The sequence below is a fragment of the Oncorhynchus nerka genome, linkage group LG4 (genome assembly GCF_034236695.1).
Source record: "Oncorhynchus nerka isolate Pitt River linkage group LG4, Oner_Uvic_2.0, whole genome shotgun sequence".
In the NCBI taxonomy this organism is placed as follows: Eukaryota; Metazoa; Chordata; class Actinopteri; order Salmoniformes; family Salmonidae; genus Oncorhynchus; species Oncorhynchus nerka.
The window spans coordinates 34,565,007-34,592,058 of NC_088399.1; the positions used below are offsets into that span (position 1 = coordinate 34,565,007).

At 45.1% G+C, this 27,052-nt stretch overlaps 1 protein-coding gene across 1 annotated transcript in view; it reads left to right on the forward strand.

Moving 5' to 3' along the window:
• LOC115122923 (regulator of G-protein signaling 3-like) overlaps positions 1-27,052 on the forward strand; it is a 166,094-nt gene that overhangs the window by 107,850 nt on the left and 31,192 nt on the right. Inside the window, exon 11 of the mRNA XM_029652210.2 lies at positions 1,852-2,742. Coding sequence (XP_029508070.1) covers positions 1,852-2,742 — 891 coding nt within the window. The remainder of the gene's footprint in view (positions 1-1,851; positions 2,743-27,052) is intronic.

Here is a 27,052-nt window from a genome sequence, read left to right on the forward strand (position 1 = left end):
GACATAGAGAGTCAAAGGATGCAGAAAGGGAGGAGAGGAGGGTTGAGGGAGGCAGAATCAGGAGATAGGTTGGAGAAGGTTTGAGCAGAGGGAAGAGATGATAGGATGGAAGAGGAGAGAGTAGCGGGGAGAGAGAGCGAAGGTTGGGACGGCGCGATACCATCCGAGTAGGGGCAGTGTGGGAAGTGTTGGATGAGAGCGAGAGGGAAAAGGATACAAGGTAGTGGTCGGAGACTTGGAGGAGTTGCAGTGAGGTTAGTGGAAGAACAGCATCTAGTAAAGATGAGGTTGAGCGTATTGCCTGCCTTGTGAGTAGGGGGGGAAGGTGAGAGGGTGAGGTCAAAAGAGGAGAGGAGTGGAAAGAAGGAGGCAGAGAGGAATGAGTCCAAGGTAGACGTGGGGAGGTTAAAGTCGCCCAGAACTGTGAGAGGTGAGCCGTCCTCAGGAAAGGAGCTTATCAAGGCATCAAGCTCATTGATGAACTCTCCGAGGGAACCTGGAGGGCGATAAATGATAAGGATGTTAAGCTTGAAAGGGCTGGTAACTGTGACAGCATGGAATTCAAAGGAGGCGATAGACAAATGTGTAAGGGGAGAAAGAGAGAATGACCACTTGGGAGAGATGAGGATCCCGGTGCCACCACCCCGCTGACCAGAAGCTCTCGGGGTGTGCGAGAACACGTGGGCGGACGAAGAGAGAGCAGTAGGAGTAGCAGTGTTATCTGTGGTGATCCATGTTTCCGTCAGTGCCAAGAAGTCGAGGGACTGGAGGGAGGCATAGGCTGAGATGAACTCTGCCTTGTTGGCCGCAGATCGGCAGTTCCAGAGGCTACCGGAGACCTGGAACTCCACGTGGGTCGTGCGCGCTGGGACCACCAGATTAGGGTGGCCGCGGCCACGCGGTGGAGCGTTTGTATGGTCTGTGCAGAGAGAGAGAACAGGGATAGACAGACACATAGTTGACAGGCTACAGAAGAGGCTACGCTAATGCAAAGGAGATTGGAATGACAAGTGGACTACACGTCTCGAATGTTCAGAAAGTTAAGCTTACGTAGCAAGAATCTTATTGACTAAAATGATTAAAATGATACAGTACTGCTGAAGTAGGCTAGCTGTTTGTTTGTTTTCCTCCACATTGCTCCCTCCCTCCCGTCTGTCCCAGAGGCCCTGAGGTGGTTGGGCCAGAGTGTGTCTGTGTGACACCAGACAGGAAGATAAAGTACCAGGAATGTGTCTGAACCAACAAGCAATGCTACTGCTGGAAAGCTGAGCTATGTGTGTGTGTGTGTGTGTGTGTGTGTGTGTGTGTGTGTGTGTGTGTGTGTGTGTGTGTGTGTGTGTGTGTGTGTGTGTGTGTCTGTGTGTGTGTGTGTGTGTGTCTGTGTGTGTGTGTGTGTGTGTGGTGAGTGCATGAAGGGAAGTCAAACAGGCTGTATCAATCTCGTCATCATAAACACACGTGGCCTCTGTTTCCTGGCTAAACTCAACATACAAACAAAATCACTGGCTTCTCCTTCACTGTTGATAGTTGGTAGGGAGCCATTAGTCTCCCAGACACGGAACGCACAAACAGGGCAATAGGATTGTAATGGATTGCTGTCAATAAGAAGTCAGGAGCAAAGATTTAGATCAGGCCTGGTGTTGGTATAGGCTTGTTTCTCTATTGATTTAATAAAGTGGGATGTGTCTTAATAGATTTGTAGTGATTGGGACCATTTCAGCAGGGCTCTGGTTGACTGTTGCTTTAGCCCAGTGCTAATAAATGTGATTCATGTTCTAATCCACTTCATCAAACCCTTGATATGCAATAAATGTGCAGTGTGACAGTGTTTATAACTTCCTCTCCCTCCAGATGCTGGAGCCCAAGGTGGATACCCCTCCATGTGAGTTGGGAGGAGGACGAGGCCTACCCCTGCCAGGGTCTGAAGAGGACCACCTCTACCCCTACCCCTCCAGCCCCTCAGAACCCCTGACCCTGGGCAACCCGTACCCCTCTGAGCTTCTCACCCCCCTGGAGGAGGTTTGCACCCCACTGGGCGACGGAGGGGAGCACAAGGTGCCCCCCACCCCACTGCCCTCCACCGAGTGGGAGGACACCAAGAGCATGGAGGGCACTGAGCCTGAGATCTGGCGGGAAAGAGAGGAGGAGGTGGAGGAGGAGAGGAAGGGTGAGGAGGAAGCAGAGATAGAGGAGGGAGGGGAAAGAGAGAGGGAGGAGGAGGAGGGAGGAGATGTGAAACCCCCGGCGACAGATGACAAAGCCCCGTCAGACCCCCCCGACACCAACGCCCACCCCTCCTCTTCATCCTCCTTCGTCATCCCCGAGCTCCGCCTAGACCGCTCCTTTAGCGCCGATGCCCTCTCCTCGCCCAACACCGACGAAGAGTATGACGAGGACGATGATGAAGATGACGATGATGATGAGGAAGATGACAGCGATGATACCTACCTAGAGCGCAGCGACAGTAAGCGTCGTAGCATGGTGGAGGGCTCTGCCTGCGAGAAGCACGGCGGCAGGTTGAGTGTCCAGAACTCCCTGCGGCGCCGCACGCACAGCGAGGGCAGTCTGCTGCAGGACCCACGCGCCACTGGCTTCACCTCAGACAATGCCATCAACTGCCTGGACCCGACACACGCCCACAAGGGGGGCTGGACGCTGCCCTCGCCTAAGACCCTGAAGAAGGAGCTGACCAAGAACGGAGGCTCCATGCACCAGCTCTGCATGCTCTTCTCTGGCAGGAAGGTCAGTACAGAACCATGCTCAGACACACATACACACACACACAGTGTGCGCACACACAAACAGACACACACACACACACACACACACATACAAATACATGCATGCACAGATGCGCACACAAACACACACTAAATCACATAGGTTAATGCCATATACACACTAGTACCAAGAAACTATGCCATATTTGGTCTACAGCTGTTGTATTCGGCCGATGTGACAAATACAATTTGATTTGATGTTGTAAAGGCCTGTGTCGATATAAGACTGATCATACAGGAAAAATCAGGCATTCACTGTAAATATTTTAAATATTATTTTTGTATGTTCTGTGATACCATGATTAGGTTAGTTTCTCATCATAAGATAGGTTCAGTGGGAAAGACAACCTGTCTACATTTTAGAGGTTGGCCGCCATCGAGTGGTGAACGTGAGAACTTAGAATGTCATTACAGTTGAGTTTGCAGTATTCAGCATTGCCCACTAGAGGGCAAGCGGTGTCTGGTTCTCTTTTTCACATTTTTCCATTGAGCAGGAGCAAAACCTCACCTCAACTTATACTCGCCAATGATAAACAACCTGTATTATTATTATATACACACACCTGCCCATCAGGATTAAATAAAACATGTTATGAGAGTGGTTGTGTGTGTGTGTGTGTGTGTGTGTGTGTGTGTGTGTGTGTGTGTGTGTGTGTGTGTGTGTGTGTGTGTGTGTGTGTGTGTGTGTGTGTGTGTGTGTGTGTGTGTGTGTGTGTGTGTGTGTGTGTGTTTGAATGGGAGAAAGAGCAGGAGAAAGGGCTACGAGAGGCAGTAGGTATGGTTGGTGTACTGAATTAACCTAGGTCGAAACAGCTCTGTTGGCCAATAGTGTGACTGTTAGCTGTTAGTAGGTGGTAACTAAGCATCTGAGAACACAGCAGAGGCCATTCTACTGGCCAATGTACAGTCACTTGATAATAAGATGGATGACCTCCGATCGCAGATTTGCTCCCAACGGGTCTCTCGGAACTGCAATATTCTTTGCTTTTCAGAAACATGGCTCTTGGACAAGATATCTCCCACGGCTATCCACCTCGATGGATTCTCCATTCACCGGGCCGACAGGACAGTGGAGTCGGAAAATCAAGGGGGGGAGGGGTTTGCCACTTCATCAACACCAACTGGTGTGCTGATTCCAGTGTGGTGGAAGTGTCGACCAACTGTTCACCCGTCTTAGAATACCTGATGGTCAAATGCTGACCCTTCTATCTCCCGAGGGAGTTTTCAGCTGTTATCGTGACTGCTGTATACATTTCACCTCAGTACAATAAAAAATAACAATCTGGTGCTTAACGAACTGTACAAGGCTATAAACAAGCAGAAAAACTACACCCAGAGGCTGCCTTTCTGGTTGCCAGCGACTAGGAGCGATAAAGTCCTAGACCACTGCTATTCTACCCACAAGCAAGCATACAAGGCACGCCCTCATCCGCCATTTGGCAAATCAGATCGTGACTCTGTACTCTTGCTTCCTGTTTACAAGCAGAAGCAGAAACAGGAAGTAGCCGCAATTCGCTCCACATTCCGCCCCAACAGATCCATAGATGACGCATTCTCAATTGCTCTGCACACTGCCCTCACCCACCTAGGTAACCATTATACCATTATACCCTCCAAGCTCGTCACTAAGTTTAGGACTCTTAGGATCCTGGACTTCCTGATGGGCCGACCCCAGACGGTGAGGGTAGGCAACATCACCTGTGCCACGGCTGAACCTTAACACAGGGGTCCCACAGGGGTGTGTGCTTAGTCTCCTTCTGTGCTCCCTGTTCACCCACGACGCACGCCTTCGACACCATTATTAAGGTAGCTGACGACACGACAGTGGTAGGCCTGATCACCGGTGATGATGAGTCAGCCTACAGGGAGGATGTCAGTGACCTGGCGGTGTAGTGCCAGAGAGAGAGCGAGAGAGAGAACGAGAGAGAGAACGAGAGAGAGAACGAGAGAGCGAGAGAGAGAGAGCGAAAGCGAGAGATAGAGAGAGATAGAGAGAGAGAGCTCTAGTTGTTGGTCTGACATGGAGCCTTAAATGGCGTTTCGTTCTCTGTATGGAGTTAGGAATGCAGCTAGCAGGCTGAGCCTATTGGTCTTGGCAGATTCTGGGAGTAATTTTACTACCTATTGGCGTCATGGACCGAGCTCTACAGCTCTGTGTTTCCATTATTTAAAAGGTCTGTCAGTTCCTCACACTAAATCACATGGCATCTCTAAATTAGGTGAGATCTAGATTGTGTGTGTGTGTGTTTAAGGTGCTTGTGTGTGCATATGTCTGTCTACTTGTCTATCTGTGTGTAAGCAGAATGTAAACTATCATGTGCTGCAAAAAGAGGAGATGCATAGGGTAAAGTTGGTTCAATAGCTTGACCAATTGGAGGGATTTACAAATTGTGCTTTGGTTGGAGCTGTTAAAGACATGAACATGTGGATTATAGAAAAAGAAGAATATACAACATTTGGTTGTAGATCAGCAGTTTTTCTCTTGTTATGTCTGTCACTGACAGTCACACTCAATTAGCCATGTTAGCTAACAAGTTTTAGATTGGTAATTAGTAATGGATTGGTAATTAGTTTAGCCAGCTGTCTTAATCATGGCCCAACACCGACCGGGCATGCAGGGCACATGCCCAAAGGCCCTGACCTCAAATCACTCTCACTCAGATATCACTAGCATGGCATAGAATTGCAGGAAACGTTCTGTAAAACAGCAAAAATGTTCTCTTTGCCCCATGGAAAAATGATCAGAAGTGCCTGAAATGTGGTATAAAATTGGAAAATGTTCTCTCTGTCCCATGGAGTGATTTACCAGATACAGCAATACCTACTGTAGCAATACAAAACATTTCACACATGACCCAAAAAGTAAAAAGAAAGAAATTAAGAAATGTTAGAATGAGCAATGTCAGAGTCAGGAATATAAATATATATGTATATAGTGGTGTATATAGACAGTATGGACGGTATGTTAATAGAAAAGGTGTATTTAGGATGAGCCATTACTAGAATGCAGTATATACATATTTAACTAGGCAAGTCAGTTAAGAACAAATATTTATTTACAATGAAGGCCTACACCGGACGGGACTCCCAATCACGGCTGGTTGTGATACAGCCTGGATTCAAACCAGGGTGTCTGTAGTGACACCTCAAGCATTGAGATGCAGTGCCTTAGACCACTGCACCACTTGGGATACGCTTTATACGTTAATACTGTATCCCATTAGATACAGTGGCTTGCGAAAGTATTCACCCCCTTGGCATTTTTCCTATTTTGTTGCCTTACAACCTGGAATTAAAATAGATTTTTGGGCGTTTGTATCATTTGATTTACACAACAAAATATTTTTCATTGTGAAACAGACAAGAAATAAGACAAAAAAACTGAAAACTTGAGCGTGCATAACTATTCACCCCCCCCAAAGTCAATACTTTGTAGAGGCACTTTTATCAGCAATTACAGCTGCAAGTCTCTTGTGGTATGTCTCTATAAGCTTGGTACATCTAGCCAACTGGTACTTTTGCCCATTCTTCAAGGCAAAACTGCTCCAGCTCCTTCAAGTTGGATGGGTTCCGCTGGTGTACTGTAATCTTTAAGTCATACCACAGATTCTCAATTGGATTGAGGTCTGGGCTTTGACTAGGCCATTCTAAGACATTTAAATGTTTCCCCTTAAATGGCTTGTGTGTTGCTTTAGCAGTATGCTTAGGGCCATTGTCCTGCTGTAAGGTGAAGCTCTGTCCTAGTCTCAAATCTTTTAAAGACTGAAACAGGTATCCCTCAAGAATTTCCCAGTATTTAGTTCCATCCATCATTCCTTTAATTCTGACCAGTTTCCCAGTCCCTGCCAATGAAAAACACCCCCACAGCATGATGCTGCTACCCCCATGCTTCATTGTGGGGATGGTATTCTCGGGGTGATGAGAGGTGTTGGGTTTGCGCCAGACATAGCGTTTTCCTTGAAGGCCAAAAAGCTCAATTTTAGTCTCATCTGACCAGAGTACATTCTTCCATATGTTTGGTGAGTCTCCCACATGCCTTTTGGGAAACACCAAGCATGTTTGCTTATTTTTCTCTTTAAGCAATGGCTTTTTTCTGGCCACTCTTCTGTAAAGCCCAGCTCTGTGGAGTGTATAGCTAAAAGTGGTCCTATGGACAGATACTCCAATCTCCACTGTGGAGCTTTTCAGCTCCTTCAGGGTTGTCTCTTTGTTGCCTCTCTGATTAATGTCTTGTCTGGTCTGTGAGTTTTGGTGGGCGGACCTCTCTTTGCAGGTTTGTTGTTATGCCATATTCTTTCCATTTTTTAATAATGGATTTGATGGTGCTCCGTGGGATGTTCAAAGTTTCTGATATTTTTTTATAACCCAACTCTGATCTGTACTTCTCTACAACTTTGTCCCTGACCTGTTTGGAGAGCTCCTTGGTTTTCATGGTGCCGCTTGCTTGGTGGTGCCCCTTGCTTAGGGGTGTTGCAGACTCTGGGGCCTTTCAGAACAGGTGTATATATACTGAGATCATGTGACAGATCATGTGACACTTAGATTGCACACATGAACTTTACCCATATGCACACAGTACTTTTCCTTTTGTGTTTTTTTAGAAGGTTTTGAATCAAGTCATTTTTTTCATTTCACTTCAACAATTTGAACTATTTTGTGTATGTGCATTACTGCATTCTGTTGTCTGTTACACAAAATAGAGTGCAGTAGGACACAGGGTATGAATACACCCTAGAGTATTACCACATAGTCCATCTGAGTTAAAAACTCTTCTCTTCTTGTGCTACAACAAAATACCTAGTTCCCTTGTGCTGTCAGCCCTGGTGTACACCACAGGGATTTATACACTGCAGTATCCAACATAGCGCCGAGCCTTGTTTCTGTGTATATACGATGTAGACAAATTATGGTAGCCTTTAAAGTGCTGGAGTGTGTAGTTAGTCAGCATAAAGATGCCAAGTGGCATGGATGGAAACATACTTGAACCTTCGGAGAGATGTGTCAGTGGTTTACATCAGGAGGAGTTAACTATTTACGGGCAGGGCTTGATATAGTTGTGAAACACAAATTCCACCTTGTAGATATTCTACATAACTCGTGTGGATAAATTTTTCTTAGATGAAGAAGATATTGATTGTTATTTCGTAGATTTGTCCGTCAGCGCCACCTCCTATTGGACAGTGGGAGAAAGGCATTGTGGGTTATTTATACATAGCTCCCCCATGGATCAATGGCAAGCTCTCCAAAGCTGTCAAAGACACCTCGTCACTTAGCGATTGTCACTCTGGGTTACCAAACATCACTGTAGATGAGAAGGATAGACCCAGTCGGTATTAGATAGATAGGTTTCTCCATTGGCTCACAGCAAGACTTGACCTTTTTCAAATGCAATTTAAAATTACAAAGCAAAATTTAAAGTACAACATGTCTAAACACTACTTTTCAACATTGCCTTCTCCCTTGTTCTCACTACTAAAAATGTAATATTGTCAGGCTTCCCTCAGGCCCCTTTTCATGACGGTGCTAGCAGCCACATGAGTGAGTGCTAGCGGAACATTAAGCCAGCCAAGACCAACAACACAAACAAACATATACAGTGAGTGACGTTACTAACGGACTATTGCTAAACAAGTTAAATGTCTTACCTGTGTCAACAAATTTGACACACACATAGCTACACACAGACTACTTGGACACCGGGTCCCCACATTTCCCACTCTCCCACGCTGAATAACCTGAAGCCACTGGGCTCTTCTCACAGGCTTTATGTGGGAGCATTGATTTTTGACCTGGTTACATGTACTTTGAAGAACACAGAGGCTTTTCGGCATGTTTTGTTATTTCTGTGTAAGAAAAAATTGAAGTCAAAGTAGGCTCTTTTACACTTGGGGTCAATGGGAAAGAATGTTTGTTTTCCCCAAATTGTAGGCGTGGTCGAGGGGAATTCCTTATTATCCCATGAATATCGACTCGCACTATGGAGAAAGACAAGGGAAAATGTTGGTGTATGTATGTTGGCATCTCTTGTCCACTCTTCTATTCGCGTCTCCTCTCTCCTCTATCCCTATCTCTTTCCTCTTAGCTCTGGGGTGTTTATCTAGTCCTTTAATAGTTCTGATTTACACGCTATTGTGCTCTTTTCTTTCTTTCCACTCTGCTGTTTTTCCCTGTGTTAGAAGCCTTTAGTGCCCCTTCATACGGACAGGGAGAGAGAGAAAGAGAAAGAGAGTTAGAGTGGCACACACCAAGAGTGTGCTGGAGCCAATCTCAATGTGATGATTAAATCACAATGGCTTATTTTTTCGTTGGTCACACTTGTGCCTGAACTCCTTGTCAACTTCTCCTCCACACAGATACATCACACTCATATACCTGTCTGACTGAGCTGCAGGTTATTGTCATTGGGTTACACTTGGAATTAGTGTTTAGAAAAGTGCATAGAGAGCATTCCAGGTGACATAGGTGCCGAGGTAACCTGAGTTTACAAGGTCAAGCCATTAAGTTGATGGGAGTTGGATCTGTGTTTGAAATGGCTGCATAAACACATGCAATCGTAACAGGCTAGGGAAACAGAATTTTATTGTGTTTACTGAGGGAGCTTACGTTTTTATGCAGCACCACACACAAGAATCCACTGACACATAAATATATACAAACATGCTGGTATGTACTCACACCCACACCCACACACAGACACAGATACACACACACATACAAACAAACACACACACACACACACACATAAACACGCACAGAAACACACACCTGCCCATCAGGATTAAATAAAACATGTTATGAGAGTGGTTGTGTGTGTGTGTGTGTGTGTGTGTGTGTGTGTGTGTGTGTGTGTGTGTGTGTGTGTGTGTGTGTGTGTGTGTGTGTGTGTGTGTGTGTGTGTGTGTGTGTGTGTGTGTGTGTGTGTGTGTGTGTGTGTGTGTGGTGTATGTGCTGATGTGTGAGTGTTCTTTAGAGACAGTGGGGGACAGACACCTCACACTGAGTGATGGATGGTGAGATAAAAGATGGTCTGGTGGTATGTTGAACTCATCCATCCTCCCTCTATCCTCCACCATTATGTATTGGTTCAACAACTGCAACATCCTTCTGGGGTTTGTGAGAAGCAGTAGTATTATAAGCATGTTCTGGCAGGACAAGATTGTCTTCAGTTAGTTTGTCCTGGTTATGTGGGGACCACAACGACCAGACACCAGATATAGAGGGTTCTAGAGGAGGGAGAGAGGGAGAGGGAGAGAGAGGGATATAGCGAGAGAGGGAGGAATGTTGCGAGCCACAGTCACAGTACAATACAGAACGGAACACGTTTGGCTCCTATTCTATAATGTCATTTCAATCACGGTTAAGATGTTCGCTGTTCTATCCAATAGGAACCGGATGGAGAAAATAGAGAAGAGTTGAGTCACTAACATCAAACCCTATGAAGTCTTCAAAGTCATGACCTGAAAGTGCCTTGACATCATATACAGGTCACGACTGTTGGTTCATGGATGAAGACTTCATGTTTTGCTTGGCTGAAAAGCAATTGAAGTAGAAGACAATTTCATTGAAAGTTCTGGCCTTGAGAAAGATAGAAATGTGAATTTCAGAGTCAAGGCCAGGGAGCTTTCCAGGGAGGTTATAACTATGTAATCTCTGTGTAGTTGTCCTCTCTGTCAAGTAATCAGCCATTTCTTCCTCTGCAAGTTCTATCAAATAACTTCAACTACTTTCTGGGGATCTGGGGATTGGGTCAAACTGGGCGGTGTTTGTTTCTAATGTAGTTCCTCAGCTACTAGCTAGAGGGCATAGTGGGTGAAGGGCACAGCCTTGCTGTTCAAAGGCCTGCTATTCTGACCCTTAACAACAGTCCCAAAAGACAGTTAACCAGACAAATCACTGCATGGCAAACACAGTGCTAAACATGAACCATTCTATCTTTAGGGAACAACAACGGAATCAAGATGTAGATAAGAATTGTGCATAGAGTAGTGTTGTTGTAGTGAAGTCCAACGCTGACAGAGAACAACTGTTACATTGACATTGTCTCATTCTGTTAGCTTAGCTAGCTCCAAAACACATGTAAAGACACTGTGTGGTCTACAGTATTGGTGTTTACTTTGGTCTCAGAGAACACAGTTACGGTTAAAGCATTTGGCACAGGGTTCTACTAAGAGTGTACCACTCCAAACAGCGAGGATGCTGGGTAAACATATGGCGGTGTTCTGGTTGGCTGGGACCATCCGAGGGGACAAAGGGTCATCAGGGGGTCAGTCTCATGTGGGACACTGGAGCTGGAGTCATCTAGTAAAACACTAAATGGGTAACATGTAAATATTTGTGGAGTGGAGTAAACTGTGAGTGTGTACAGGACATTCAACCCACGCCAAGGCCCCCCTCTCCATTCAAAAATGCCTGACTGGAGCGCATGTAGGTTTTAAATATGGTGTTTGATATATAGTATTTCACGGTTTATCCAAGCTTGTCGTGACTGGAGTTTATATTGTAATTGAAATACATGTTTTATTGACATTACATACACAATACATGATGTAGGCCTATAGCAGGGGAGTTTCTCCATGGGTTTTGTGAGGTTTGTAATCATCTCCAGTAAGGTTCCCATCTCTTCTTCCCTTTTACGACCAGTACAAATGGGTTTAGAACGTATATGAACTCACCAACCTTTTATCCAAACATGATGCTCATGATACATGAGCCATTCTTTGTTTATTTCTAACATCATCAGCAGGGAGGTTTTGGGAAGAGGATGAACGGGAGGGTATGACTGTAAGTAAGTGTGTGTGTGTGTGTGTGTGTGTGTGTGTGTGTGTGTGTGTGTGTGTGTGTGTGTGTGTGTGTGTGTGTGTGTGTGAAGAGGCATTAACGTGGCAAGGATAGATCTTCATGATACATATCCTGTGTCTTATTTTGTCATAGAATAAACTAAGGCACTGGCATAGTTACATAGTGTTGTCTGTTTTGCGTAATAGTCTCCCGTATTAGTTTCTCTCTCTGTCTAACTTTTTCTGTTCCGCCAGCCACTTGGAAAGGCCTGCTGGGACTGGAGCTGATTGAAGTGAGGAGGGGGGTTGGGGGGAATTCAGCTTTTGGGGAGAGAGGCAGGTGTAATGACAAGGATGGAGCATGCATCAAGGTAAAGAGACATTCATGAGGAAGTTGGCCTTCTGTTTTTATGGCTGTTACCATGATTACACCTTTGATACAGCGCAAACATTCTAAAAGTCAATCGCAGTGCCATGGTGTTTATCTGCGTTGATTTGAATCGCAGCCTAAGAACTCTGGGCAAAAGTAGTTGATGACATAGATCAGGGGTAGGCAGCCCTTTTCTTGGAGTGCCACAGGTACAGCAAGATTTTGTTCTAACTAGACACCACACCAGAGCAACTGAGCTAAATGATCAGTTCAGTGATTGCCTAAATTCAACACACCTGGTCTTCCAGATCAGTTCAATCTTAAACATGAAGTGCCTGCGTCCCTCCAGGACCAGGGTTGCCTGCCCCTGACATAGGGAATAGAGAACCCTTCTGTACTCGCCCACAGTGACAATGGCCCATTCCTGATTGGTCTAGACACTCCATTCCAAAGAGTTATGTGGCCTGCTAACACAGGTCATTGTTTCCTGCCTCACCCCATTCGGATAAGTGTCAGATAGAGCTAATGCAGTAAAAATGTACTAAGTGGGTTTAGTAGGGATGAGTTGAGGCCTGTGACACATTTTCTCTTCACACCCTGCTACATTATTCTGCGAGGTTAGCGCATGATGCTAGGCTATACATACAACTGAAAGAATGCTTGTGTGGTGCGCTACGTGGCGTGAATGCCAACCCAGATAGAGATAGATGTAATGGGTAACGCATGATCCAAATACCCTTCAGTGTACTGGGGTAAATATACTGTGAGACTCGAGGAGGGACCCATTTAGAGCAGGGAGAATGCTAGCTAAGTATGTGCTTTCCTCCAAGGGGATGCTGCTAGACAGGCAGGAAAAGGGGAAGACATTGTGGTCTGGAGATAGACAGTCACACTGACATGAAGGGGAAAGAGCAGGCTATCTGGGCGACTGCGATAGAGGGTCTTCTGAGAAGAGCCATCAGAATGAGGTTTTCATGGGCTTATTAAGGAGTGTCAGAATGTTCTGACATGGACGCCTTTCTTTGTGACTGACTGTCTGTCAAAACAAATAGAATGGTCATGCAACTTAAAGAGATGTGCCTGCCTGCTTTATAGATTTCCTGCCATTCCTAGAGATAATACAGGCCATAGTTAAACTGGAGTGTGTGCTTCTGTTTGTGTAACTATGTTTTTACATTTCATTTCATTTAAAAATGGTAGACATTGTCCCTGCACCCTGACAATGAGTCTTCATTGTTTTCTATTCTTCACAACTATGAAGGTACCAAATATTATTGCTTTGCGTGTGTGCGTGCCTGCGTGTGTGAGCACAGGTGCGCATAGTCGCGTGTGTGTGTGTGTGTGTGTGTGTGTGTGTGTGTGTGTGTGTGTGTGTGTGTGTGTGTGTGTGTGTGTGTGTGCGTGCACGCGCGTGTGTGAGAGAGATGAGGAATGACAGCTCCAGCCAGTACAGTGTTGGCCTCCACCCAGCCAGTTCTCTAATCTAATCGGAGACTCCCTTTGTTGAACAGCTCAATGTCAAACAAACTATTCAACCTCATAAGGAAACATTTATTCACAGTCATTATTATTAGTATTAACATTTACATTGACAAGTTCTGTAGTCACTACAAATTTGGAAATGTGATCCGAGATCTGCCATTGCGAAGTACACTACATTACCAAAGTATGTGGACACCTGCTCGTCGAACATCTCATTCCAAAATCTTGGGCATTAACATGGAGTTGGTCTCCCTTTGCTGCTATAACAGCCTTCACTCTTCTGGAAAGGTTTTCCACTAGATGTTGGAACATTGCTGCAGGGACTTGCTTCCATTCAGCCATAAGAGCATTAGTGAGGTCGAACACTGATTTTGGGCGATTAGGCCTGGCTCACAGTCGGCGTTCCAATTCATCCCAAAGGTGTTCGATGGGGTTGAGGTCAGGGCTTTGTGCAGGTCAGTCAAGTTCTTCCACACCGATCTTGACAAAACATTTATGTATGGACATCGCTTAGTGCAAAGGGCATTATCATGTTGAAACAGCAAAGGGCCTTCCCCAAACTGTTGCAACAAAGTGGGAAGCACAGAATCATTTAGAATGTCATTGTATGCTGTATAGTTAAGATTTCCCTTCACTGGAACTAAGAGGGCTGGCAGTGGAAATACAGTTCCAGACCATTATTCCTCCTCCACCAAACGTTACAGTTGGCACTATGCATTGGGGCAAGTAGCGTTCTCCTGGCATCCTCCAAACACAGATTAGTCCATCGGACTGCCAGATGGTGAAGCGTGATTCATCACTACAGAAAATGCATTTCCACTGCTCCAGAGTCCAATGGCGGCGAGATTTACATCACTCCGGCTGACGCTTGGCATTGCGCATGGTGATCTTATGCTTGTGTGTGGCTGCTCGTCTATGGAAACCCATTTCATGACGCTCCCGACAAACAGTTGTTGTGCTGACTTTGCTTCCAGAGGCAGTTCTGAAGTGTTGCAACAAAGGACAGACAATTGACGTATTTCAGCACTCGGCGGACCCGTTCTGTGAGCTTGTGTGGCCTATCACTTCTGAGCCGTTGTTGCTCCTAGATGTTTCCACTTCACAATAACAGCGCTTAAAGTTGAACGGGGCAGCTCTAGCATAGCAGACATTTGACCAACTGACTTGTTGGGAAGGTAACATCCTATGACGGTGCCATGTTGAAAGTCATTGACCTCTTCAGTAAGCCCATTATACTGCCAATGTTTTCCTATGGAGATTGCATGGCTGTGTGCTCTACTTTATACACCAGTCAGCAAAGGGTGTGGCTGAAATAGCCGAATCAACTAATTTGAAGGGGTGCCCACATACTTTGTGTATATATAGTGTATTAATGAAAGATTGGTGCTTATGCACAAAATACTTTCAGTATGTTGATTACCCTCCCTAAACCCACAAAGAGCATGTAGTAGCACAGTGGCAAGAGAAAACTATAGGACATGCACTAACTATACAAAACATTTCTTATTCCATGAGACTGACCAGGTGAATCCAGGTGAAAGCTATGATTCCTAGACTGACCAGGTGAATCCAGGTGAAAGCTATGATTCCTAGACTGACCAGGTGAATCCAGGTGAAAGCTATGATTCCTAGACTGACCAGGTGAATCCAGGTGAAAGCTATGATTCCTAGACTGACCAGGTGAATCCAGGTGAAAGCTACAATCCCTTTTTGATGTAACTTGTTAAATCCACTTCAATCAGTGTAGATGAATGGGAGGAGACAGTTTAAAGAAGGATTTTTAAGCCTTGAGACAATTGTAGACATGGATTGTGTATGTGTGCCATTCAGAGGCTGAATGAAAAGTGCTTTTGAATGGAATATGGTAGTAGCTGCCAGGCGTGAGTGTGTCAAGAATGGTCCACCACCCAAAGGACATCCAGCCAACCTGGCACAAGTGTGGGAAGCATTGGAGTCAACATGGGCCAGCATCCCTGTGGAAGGCATTCGACACCTTCTAGAGTCCATGCCCCGACGAATTGAGGCTGTTCTGAGGGCAAAAGGGGGGGGGTTTGACTCAATGTTAGGAGGGTGTTCCTAATGTGTTATAGCTGTCCTAAAATATAATAATTTCAGATCTGCACAAGTACCTAGGAGCTGAAGGTCAACTTGGGATTCAGTATCAGGCTACCAAGTTATGGACATCATGAATGGTACCCTTTTTCCATGGGACGTAGCCATGATAAGTTGCCATTCAGAATGCCCACGCCCAGTAGTCTGCAGAATGCAGCCAGGCGGTCTGTCCAAAGTTCCCAGATCCAATCCCCATTAGGTGGTGTTGCAACCAAGTGGGCCAGCCATTTAACATGTTGACCATTTAGTCATACAGCAGATGCTCTTATCCAGAGCGACTTACAGTAGTGAATGCATATATTTTCATAACTTATCGTACCAACCCACACCCCACTAACCAAACCTCTAGACCTGACCCTGCCATAAAGGTCAGCCTTGCGTTAGCTCCCTCTCTCTCTACAGGGTTCTACAGGAGCTCAGTCCCTCAGCCTAAAATGAAATGTTTTCTTAAATCCCTGCCACAATGGCTTGGTAATCCCCAGCTAATGAAGAGAAGCTCTTTTGTTTGTTTGTGTGGCGGTGATTGTGTGGCTGCTTCCTCTGAGGCTTTAGTGTGCTGGGGTCTTAGAAGCAGCATTGTGAGACACAGTGGGAATGGGCTATGGGAACAGTCTGCCTTCATCCATTTAGAACGAAATGTTGCTTGGCACTGATTCAGGAACAGTGTGGAAGAACATTGGTGAGTGGGGATTTGCTTCTAAGGCCTTATAAAGTGCAGGAGAGCTGAGAGAGTGAGGGAGAGGTGGACAGTGCACTCAGATCAATCATGTTCTATTTGCATACAGCTTTTTTTTGTCCTTAAGTGCTCAACTTAACAGTCACCCAGGCCCAAAGTTCAGAAGAGACTTGAAAAGGTTGACAGGACTGCCATTGCCAAGTGAGGGAGGGATGTAGCTTCTCTGTCCAGCTCCTCTCTTCCCGACAAACCTCTTGTCACTACCTACCTAATTTCCCTCTGAGTGTGTAGTGTACAGGCGTGGGTTGGCATAGGAGGTTGTGTGGTGTCCACAACAAGACATCCACAACAAACTAGCCTTTGACGTCTGGCTGTGGGGAGAAGATCCAGCAGGCCCCTCTCTTCACCCTCCATGCAGTGTGTTTGCGTGTGGATGTGTATGTGTGTGCGTGTGCATGTGTGTTTGTGTAGGTAGTGACTGCCTGTTGGGTGCGTTAATGGCACCGGTTGCCATAGCAGTGCTTTGGCAAGTATTGTGTAGAGAGGGATGAGACACACTCACTATGTCCGTGAACAAGCCGTTCACCAGTCGATAAACACACACTTCCACGCAGGGAGTTTTAAGGCAGATCTTTCTATCCATACTCCGTTGCCAGGTTCCACAAGCTCATAGTTACGTTATGAGGTTAGTTGGGGCTGGAGATGGAAGTTGATAATGGTTTATTGCTAAAATGTTCATCACTCGCTCTCCCTTCCTCTTTTACTCTCTCCCATCATCTCTCTCTCTCTCTCTCTCTCTCTCTCTCTCTCTCTCTCTCTCTCATCCCTCAGTCCCACCCTCCACTGCCCAGAGGTCCATCTCCTTCTTACTCACTCCCTGTTCTGTATCTCACTCCATCATCTTCTTCAGTACAGCCTGTTCTGTAACCCTGTTCCCTGCCCGGGGAGATGTCAGGTAATTCCATCCCTATGTCACCCTGACTCCTAACAACTGTGTTAGAGAGTGTGTGTGGTGGTGTTGTGTTTAGGAGGTGTTATACAGCCAGTTGGGGAGTCTTCATCGCTGACATTAGCTGAGAGAACACCCTGCTCTCTCTATCTCTGTGTGTAGCACATTGATCCCACAGAGAGAACACGGCTTCTTCCCAAATAGAACCCAATTCCTTATTTAGTGCACTACTTTTGACCAGGACCCATAAGGCTCTATATGACTACATAGAGGGCTGGGTTTCCATTTAGGATGCACTCCAAAGCACCTTGAACAACAACAGATAGCCCAGTCCTTTTCCCACAAGGCACGATACAGCCAATAGATCATGTTGATGGTCAAACAGTACAACGTCTATGTCATATTCATCTCCTTGTTTACTCACTATCTATTTTACCCTTTATCTGACCTGTTCATGCTCATAACTACCTCATGGAGTACATGACATTAATTAACCAAGTTTCATAACTCATCTGAAATTTATATGACCATAATGTACCCGTGGTCATGTCTCCATATCCAATAGTAACACAACACGGTCTGTGCTACAGAGAAAATGATATTGTTCTCTAGCCATGTGCTACTAACCCAACAAGAACCACATTATCCAGCACTTACTTCATCTTCCAAATCTCATTTCAGGAATGCCAATGTTTAAAGACCCAGTGCAGTCAAAATAATGTTTTTCCCTGTGTTCTGTATCATATTGTACAACAGCTGATAAAACGAACACTGTAAAAGTGTGATTTCTTTTACCAGTGTTAATTCCTGATAGTTGCTGGTTGAAAATACAATCTACACAAGACCTAATCAGCATGTATGCATGGGCGGGAGGTTCGGCTTTCCGTGGTGGCATCGCCATGCGGTAAATTGGTTAATATACCAATAACAAAGAGAGTTCCAGACCTCTGCCAATAACAGCTAGTTGTTCCAGACCTCTGCCAATAACAGCTAGTTTTCAATTTTCCCCTCCCCAGTCAGACCACTCCCAGACAGTCCTACAAAATTCTTGCCTGAGAAATAGTTTTTTCTAAAAAGCTATTTTTGCCCATTTTCATGGAACTCTATTACAGTAAGGAACTTGATTATTATGGTCTGTGCCAGTAAATGTACAATTATTTGATATTGATATAAAAACGTCTATTAAATAAGCTTCTGATGAGGTATTTTAATATCATTTTTGAATTTCTAGCCATAAATCATTTTCCCACAGTAGTTGATTGTCGCGTGTGCTCCCTCTCCAGCCTCTATGTCTCCAGGCTGCTCATTAGGGCGCACACCTGTCACCAGCGTTAGACTCATAATGACACTCACCTGGACTCCATCACCTCCTTGATTACCTGCCCTATACATGTCACTCCCTTTGGTTCCTTCCCCCAGGCGTCATTGTTCCTGTTCTGTCTGTGTACTGTTTGTGGTTCTTGTTTTTTTTATTTAATAAATGTTTTCACTCCCTGACCTTGCTTGCCGACTTTCAACGTCCATCGTTACAGAATGACGACTCATCAAAGGGAAGCATAATGGAGTGGTTTTTTTTTCTTCTTGTTGTTCTTGGGTCCGGGTGTTGGAGCCGGAGCTATCTGGGTGGCCTCAGCCGGTTTGTAGGCTCCCATGCCTCAGCGGGTTCGATAGGCTCTCATGCCTCAGACGGTTTGTAGGCTCCCATGCCTCAGCCGGTTTGTAGGCTCCCATGCCTCAGCGGGTTCGATAGGCTCCCATGCCTCAGCGGGTTCGATAGGCTCCCATGCCTCAGACGGTTTGTAGGCTCCCATGCCTCAGCCGGTTTGTAGGCTCCCATGCCTCAGCGGGTTCGATAGGCTCCCATGCCTCAGCGGGTTCGATAGGCTCCCATGCCTCAGCCGGTTTGTAGGCTCCCATGCCTCAGCGGGTTCGATAGGCTCCCATGCCTCAGCCGGTTTGTAGGCTCCCATGCCTCAGCGGGTTCGATAGGCTCCCATGCCTCAGCCGGTTTGTAGGCTCCCATGCCTCAGCGGGTTCGATAGGCTCCCATGCCTCAGCGGGTTCGATAGGCTCCCATGCCTCAGCCGGTTTGTAGGCTCCCATGCCTCAGCCGGTTTGATAGGCTCCCATGCCTCAGCGGGTTCGATAGGCTCCCATGCCTCAGCCGGTTTGTAGGCTCCCATGCCTCAGCGGGTTCGATAGGCTCCCATGCTGAAATTGGGTGAACAGGTTCCCATGCCTCAGCCGGGGTAACCGGGGAGGTCTCAGCCGGCTCATCATGTTCATTCCACATCCGGTTTGTCAGGTTTCTGCGCCTCAGTGGAGGTGACCGGTCCGCTCCGGAACCCCGGGATCGTCCCTGTGGTTGGCTTCCTGCGGCTGGAGTCGAAAACGCTGGGGGGGGGGGGGGGGTACTGTCACGTATAATCTCTCTCCGGCGCTCTAGGTCGTCATGCTCCCAAGCCTCAGCCAGAAGGACAGGTTCCCGTGCGTTAGCAGAGTTGACCGGTCCGCTCATGATCCCCGGGATTGTCATCTTGGTCGGCGTCCTGCGGCTGGAGCTGTGCATTGGGGAGGGAGTACTCTCACGTGTGCTCCCTCTCCGGCCTCTAGGTCAGCAGGCAGTCTGCTCGTTAGGGCGCACACCTGTCACCAGCGTTAGGCGCACAATGACACTTCTCGATTACCTGCCCTATATATGTCACTCCCTTTGGTTTCATCCCCAGTTGTCATTTTCCTGTTCCAAGTCGGTGCGCTGTTTGTGTTTCTTGTTTTGTTCTTTAATTTATTAAATGTATTCACTCTCTCACCTTGCTTCCAGACTTTCAGCGTACATCGTTACATTGATGTCCAGGAGCTTGAGCTTTCCACTTTGGTACATGTGGTTTTTCACTAATGAATACAGTAACAAACTAACTTTTGATTGGCATTGAGTTGAGGGCATGCATTAGCCTGTGAATTGGGACTGTTCTGCCAATCATGTACCACTCTTTTCTCATGTCCTGACGTTGTACTGATATATCTCTGGCTTAGACAGCAAAGTAGACACAGGAACTTCTGTGTGGAGATGATAAAGAAAGAGCAATTTACTGCTCTTGAAACTCCGAGCCTGGAAACCAGTCTACCGATACTGCTTTGGAATTGGGCTCCATGCTATTCTGTTCAATAGGTTTCTTCTATGGAGAGCAAGGTAATAGTATATTCTAATCCACGTTTTAAACATTTCTATGCTTTGAAATTATGTACATGGGAAAAAACTAGGATTCAATTGTATTACTGGTTATAATATGTAGCCTATAAGCCTGCTACAAAGTTACACTGTTCTTCCATGACGTGCTAGCTGGTGTGTAGCTCTGTTGTAATGTATATACAGTAACTAATGCAGTGTTAATGGAGAAACCAACTGCAAAATATCCTTGTGTTATCTTATGATGAGCTTGGTGTTGTTTTCCCCTGTTGTGATACATGGTGTAGGGATGTATTTCGCACACAGTCTCCTGAGAAGACCATGTGAGGATCTAGGTGTTGTTTACCTCAGTTGAGAGGTGGAGTGTGACCCGCAGTGACCATGACTGACCCGCATCATTCCCCAGCTGCTCTCTCTGTCTCTCCCTCCATCCTCAAGCGGAATGCCGTTTACACCATTCCTCCCAGGTCCCTCTCTTCCCTATTTCCCTGCTACAGCTTTCCACAAACTGCCCTTTTGTCTTGCTGATGGCTGAACTCCACCTCTGAGATTCCCTTCAGCGTAAATACCCTAGGTTAGATTTAGGGTCAGGTCTTCGGGTCTCCCCCTCCCTCTCCCCTTCTCCTCTTTTCCTTCTCCTGTCGCTGTCAGATGAGGGGTCAGGTCTCCCCTGTCTCCCCCTTTACTTTTTTCTTCGCTGTCAAAGGAATTTCTCATCAGAGCTGCACTGGCTGTGATGAATGTCTCACTGCTACCGTTGACAGGCGGGCCGGGAATGAAGAGTAATTCCAATAGCTAATAATAGTCATATGGAAGCACCCCCCTCAAAAATACCTTGTGTTGTTTCTTTTACTACAATGCTTCAGGAATGTTGTCCCTTCCAAGGACCTACGGAAAAGGGAATAGGCCGCTAAGAATTGGGGACTGGAAGGCATGCCAAGGTTGTAGATGAAATTGCTTAACAAGGCTGATCTGTGGCCTTTTGGGAATGTCGCTAACGTTGGGGCTTTTTGAAGTCTAGAAGCCTGGTTGGTCTATGTGAAGAGATCCACATTGTTCCACAACATCCTGTACACCACAGGAAGTTCTTACTCAGACAGGAAGCAGCCATGTCCTGCAAGTGCTGAATAACAGCAGGAAGAGACTGGGGGGGGTCAGATTAAAAATAATCCACACTCACACACACAAACATTTTCTTTACAGAGTGAGGAGTGACTTACGGTTCTGTTTCCTGGCTGTGGTGTATTGAGTTTGTCATTAGACACACTACACACTGGTTGATTGTGTGAGACTGTATTGGACTTTTCTGAATGTGTGTGTATGTGTATTTTTCAATGTGTGCATGCTTATTTGTGTGTGTATGTATATCAATTTGTTTGTGTGTGTGTATCAATGTATGTGCTCACAAAACCCTGCACAGAGGACCCTTGGCTCCAGCTTTCTTGCCTTGTCCTCTTCTCCTCCAGTGAGTGTTGAGTGACATCTGAAGGTGCTTTCTGACTGACAATGGAGGGTCCTACGAGGAGGATTCTACAGTTACAGACAGAAGACAATTAAGTGATAATGCCTGAGAAGCCAGTGTTTGGAGGATATATAAGCACGGGTGTTGATTCGTCTCGGGCCAGTAAACCGTGCTAATATATACTCCAAACACTGGCTTTGAGGGTATTATCACTATTATAACGGGTTACCAACATATTCAAATAATGATTGACATATTTTCCTAATTTTTTTTTTTTAAATGAATTTATTCATACTATTTCACCCTTCCACAAGATATAGTCCCGACATAAAGCTAGGGTTGCTACCCAAGCCGGCTGGTCATTCGTTCTATCGGTTCGGTTGCCAGAGACGCAACCCAGTCATTCAGCTTTTCTGTTCTCTATTGATGGATGCAACCCAGTCGTTCGTTCTAAATGTTCCATTGCCATACTGGCTGGCAGCGTTCTTATCCCTTACTTGATAGCTAGCCAACTATGGCTTACTTACAGTAATGTCAAACAGTGCAGCCAGAATAACAACAGTAGCTGCATTTGAATTTGTTTGAACTTTTCTCTAGTGGCATTTATTTGGACACAACCATAACAATTAGTTAATGAGGCACGATTTTGCCTGGCATGGAAAATGTGCTCTCTTGTCAGCACGCTGTTGTTCAGAGGAGCTAGTCAACAACACAGCTAACACAGTCACTTCAAACTGAAGCTGGAAAGACTGCAAACTAGCTGCACTTCGTTTCGTTTTACATTTTTCATTTGTGACCGACCGGCATTTGTGAAATGGTGTTTTTTATATTGGACAAAAGTAGAGACTCGAACTAGAAAATTGTATATCATACGCTACAGTTGAAGAACAATGGGACAGTAATTCTGCTTTGAAAGTTGATAAACTTGTAACCTCCACTTTTGAGAAAATGTCCCTTTGAATGTTTTTGTAAACCTACTGGAGAGCTTTTCTTTGTCTACACCCACTCAGCATCGTTCACACCCTCTTAATCCTTAGCCCCACCCATCTCTTTAAGTATTCACATGTGAGGCCATGTACTTGACAACCAAAGACTTCAAGACTAAAGGCTGGTTTATACTGCGGGTGTGTTCATAAATTCAATCTGGAATGCCAGAGTGCGCTCAGAGTGAGCTCTGGGCTTTCATAAACTCAGAGCATTGTCAGATTGTCTGTTCGTAAATTCAGAGCGTTTTGCTCTAGGAGCATTCAGAGCACACACTGGATGCTCTGACTGAGGAGTAGAGTTGATCCGAAGGTTCTGACCTAATAACAGTTCGCAAGCACTAAAGCTAACTGGCTAAAGTTGGCTAGTTGCTAGCTACTTCCAGATGCAAATGAGAGAACAACTCACTCTGACCATTTTACTCGCCCTATCAGAGCTAGTTAGGCTATTTTTACGTTATCAAAAGCGTCGGTGACTGTAATTGTGCTGCTGGCAACAATTGAATTATGCTTTTTTGTCAACGTTTACTGACACTGGCCATATTCAACTGGTGTTGAGCGTTCGTAAATTTGTCAGTTGTTCTGCATTCTGGCACACTCAGATGAGAGTGCTCTGAAATCGGAGTAGGTAGCCAGAGCGAATTTACCAACTACATCTATCGACAGTTGTCTCAGTGAAATCATGAACATTCTATTGAAATGGTTACTTGCATAGATAGTGGAATCTTTTGTTTAGACATGTAGCTACAGTAGCTAGCTTAACAATGAACCAACTAATAACATTACTACCCTGCATGAATCTGCATGTAGCTAACCAACCAGGTTCAATGTTAGCTAGTTGCTAACATTAGGGTATAACTAGTAATGCAAATATCTCTGAGATACGAATAATATTACTACATAGATCCTATATGTAACGTTAGTTAGCGATCCAGCCAGCTAATATTAGCTAGATAGCTAACAGTACTCTTTAACTTGAAATGAAAATGACTTTCTGACAAAATTAGAAATGTGTCATATCTGAAAATGTCACTAGCTAGACTATCTTACCAATATACTGTACATGGATGGACGCTTCTCCCTCTCTGTGACGGATGCCATGTTTGCCCTTAGTTTGAAGATGTAATCCGGAGACAGGTGTTTTATACAATAGACCTCTTTTCGACTCTCTCTGCACATGTGCAATCAAACGGCAGAATTTCTCCTTAGTTATCATACTCTAATTCCACTGATTTCAAAACTCGGTCCTACTACGTGATATCTTTCAAAAAAGCCACATTAGAAAGGATAACCTACACATACTGACCAGGTCATGTTATAGACAGAACCGTGCTACATGGAAGACCAATCTGAGCTCATCTCTCGGCATGTCCAGCCAAGCCATTATTTCAGCAAATCATGGCTATCGGGAAGGTTCCTACATTTTCCATGGCTAAATGTAACAATTTTCTTCACTTTTACAGATGGCATACAAGTTTGCTACTAAAGCACAGAAGCATTTATGCCCAATTCTTTTTTTAAATTTTTTAAATCAAATGCATTTTAAGTTAAAATGTCTCTACTGTGAAGTAGTGATGCTAGACTGACTGAGAAACGCTGCCTGCATGTCTGCTTCGTCCCGCCTCCCAACACGTTCATTACTCTGGGACACCTGGAGATCGAAGTTCAACATTGAAACAATGTTGCAAATGTCGTAGAGACATACAGCAAGGTTTACACAAATCTCCGCTGTTGAAAACTAAATGTTAGTCTAAAAGAAATGTGTGATAATGTCTAGATGCTTTTTATAGTGGAGATCAAGTTTATAAATTGTCTGGCTGTGCTGATGAGACAGTGGATTGCACAGTCAGATGGAACAGGATGAATAGGCTTTGTAATGTCATAGATTTAGCTGGTGGTAACTTGTGGAATAGACACCGCCTGGAATGCGGTTTTAAACAATCAGCATTCAGGGTTAGACCCAACCGTTGTATAAAGGGAAACAATCACCCTGGGCCTGTAACAGTTACGAACACAGCTCTGTCTGAAACAACTCTGTTTCATAATGTCTAGGATGTTGTACCAGGCAAGAGCACAGAGCACTTACCCTGGACACTTAAACAATTATGGCATGAATGATAGGATATCAAAGAAATGAGAAGTGAACAATGTGCATTAGGAATGTGCTAACATGCCAGTGATGTCAAAGCGCTCGCATTAACCCATAAAAGTCTATTTGCTAAAAAATGTTATTTGGCCTTAATGTCATTAGCCCATACAAGTGCATAGAATAAAATATTTTTTGACATTTTTGCTAATTTATTAAAAACAAAAACCAGAAAAACCTTATTTGCATAAGTATTCAGATCCTTTGCTATGAGACTCGAAATTGAGCTCCGGTGCATCCTGTTTCCATTGATCCTTGAGATGTTTCTACAATTTGATTGGAGTCCACCCATGGCAAATTAAATGAATTGGACATGGTTTGAAAATGCACACACCTGTCTACACAGTTGACAGTGCATGGCAGATCAAAAAAGCCATGAGGTTGAAGGAATTGTCCACAAACAGGATTGTGTCCAGGCACAGATCTGGGAAAGGGTACCAAAACATGTCTGCACCATTGAAGGTCCCCAAGAACACAGTGGCCTCCATCATTTGTAAATGTAAGAAGTTTGGAACCACCAAGACTCTTCCTAGAGCTTGCCGCCCGGAAAAATTTAGCAATCAGGTGAGAAGGGCCTTGGTCAGGGATGTGACCAAGAACCCGAAGGACAACCATCTCTGCAGCACTCCACCAATCAGGCCTTCATGGTAAAGTGGCCAGACGGAAGCTACTCCTCCAGTAAAAGAAACATGACAGCCCACTTGGAGTTTGACAAAAGGCACCTAAAAGGTTTGATGAAACTAAGATGGATCTCTTTGGCCTGAATGCCATGCGTCATGTCTGGAGGAAAGCTGGCACCATCCCTATGGTGAAGCATGGTGGTGTTAGCATCATACTGTGGGGATGTTTTTCAGCCCAGGGACTGGGAGACTAGTTAGGATCGAGGCAAAGATGAACGGAGCAAATTACCGATAGATCCTTGATAAAAACCTGCCCCCGAGTGCACAGGACCTCAGACTGGGGTGAAGGTTCACCTTCCAACAGGATTACGACCCTAAGCATACAACTAAGACAATGCAGGATTGGCTTCGGGACAAGTCTATGAATGTCCTTGAGTGACCCAGTCAGAGCCTGGACTTGAACCCAATCGAACATCTCTTGAGAGACCTGAAAATAGCTGTGCAGCAACGCTCCCCATCCAACCTGACAGCTCTGGAGAGGATCTGCAGAGAACAATGGGACTCCTCAAATACAGGTGTGCCAAGCTTGTAATGTCATACCCAAGAAGAACCACCTTCCGGAGACACCTGAAACCCCACCTCTTTAAGGAATACCTAGGATAGGATAAAGTAATCCTTCTCACCCCCCCTTAAAAGACTTAGATGCACTATTGTAAAGTGGCTGTTCCACTGGATGTCATAAGGTGAAAGCACCAATTTGTAAGTCGCTCTGGATAAGAGCGTCTGCTAAATGACTTAAATGTAAATGTAAATGTAAGAATCGAGGCTGTAATTGCTGCCAAAGGTGCTTCAACAAAGTACTGAGTAAAGGGTCTGAATACTTATGTAAATGTAATATTTCAGTTGTTTAAATATTTTTTTTTTTTTTAAAGTATTTAGTCAGCCAACAATTGTGCAAGTTCTCCCAGTTAAAAAGATGAGAGAGGCCTGTAATTTTCATCATAGGTGCACTTCAACTATGACAGACAAAATGAGAAGAAATCACATTGTAGGATTTTTTATGAATTTATTTGCAAATTATGGTGGAAAATAAGTATTTGGTCAATAATAAAAGTTTATCTCAATACTTTGTTATATACCCTTTGTTGGCAATGGCAGAGGTCAAACGTTTTCTGTAAGTCTTCACAAGGTTTTCACACACTGTTGTTGGTATTTTGGCCCATTCCTCCATGCAGATCTCCTCTAGAGCAGTGATGTTTTGGGGCTGTTACTGAGCAACACGGACTTTCAACTCCCTCCAAAGATTTTCTATGGGGTTAAGATCTGGAGACTGGCTAGGCCACTCCAGGACCTTGAAATGCTTCTTACGAAGCCACTCCTTCGTTGCCCGGGCGGTGTGTTTGGGATCATTGTCATGCTGAAAGACCCAGCCACGTTTCATCTTCAATGCCCTTGCTGATGGAAGGAGGATTCCACTCAAAATCTCACGATACATAGCCCCATTCATT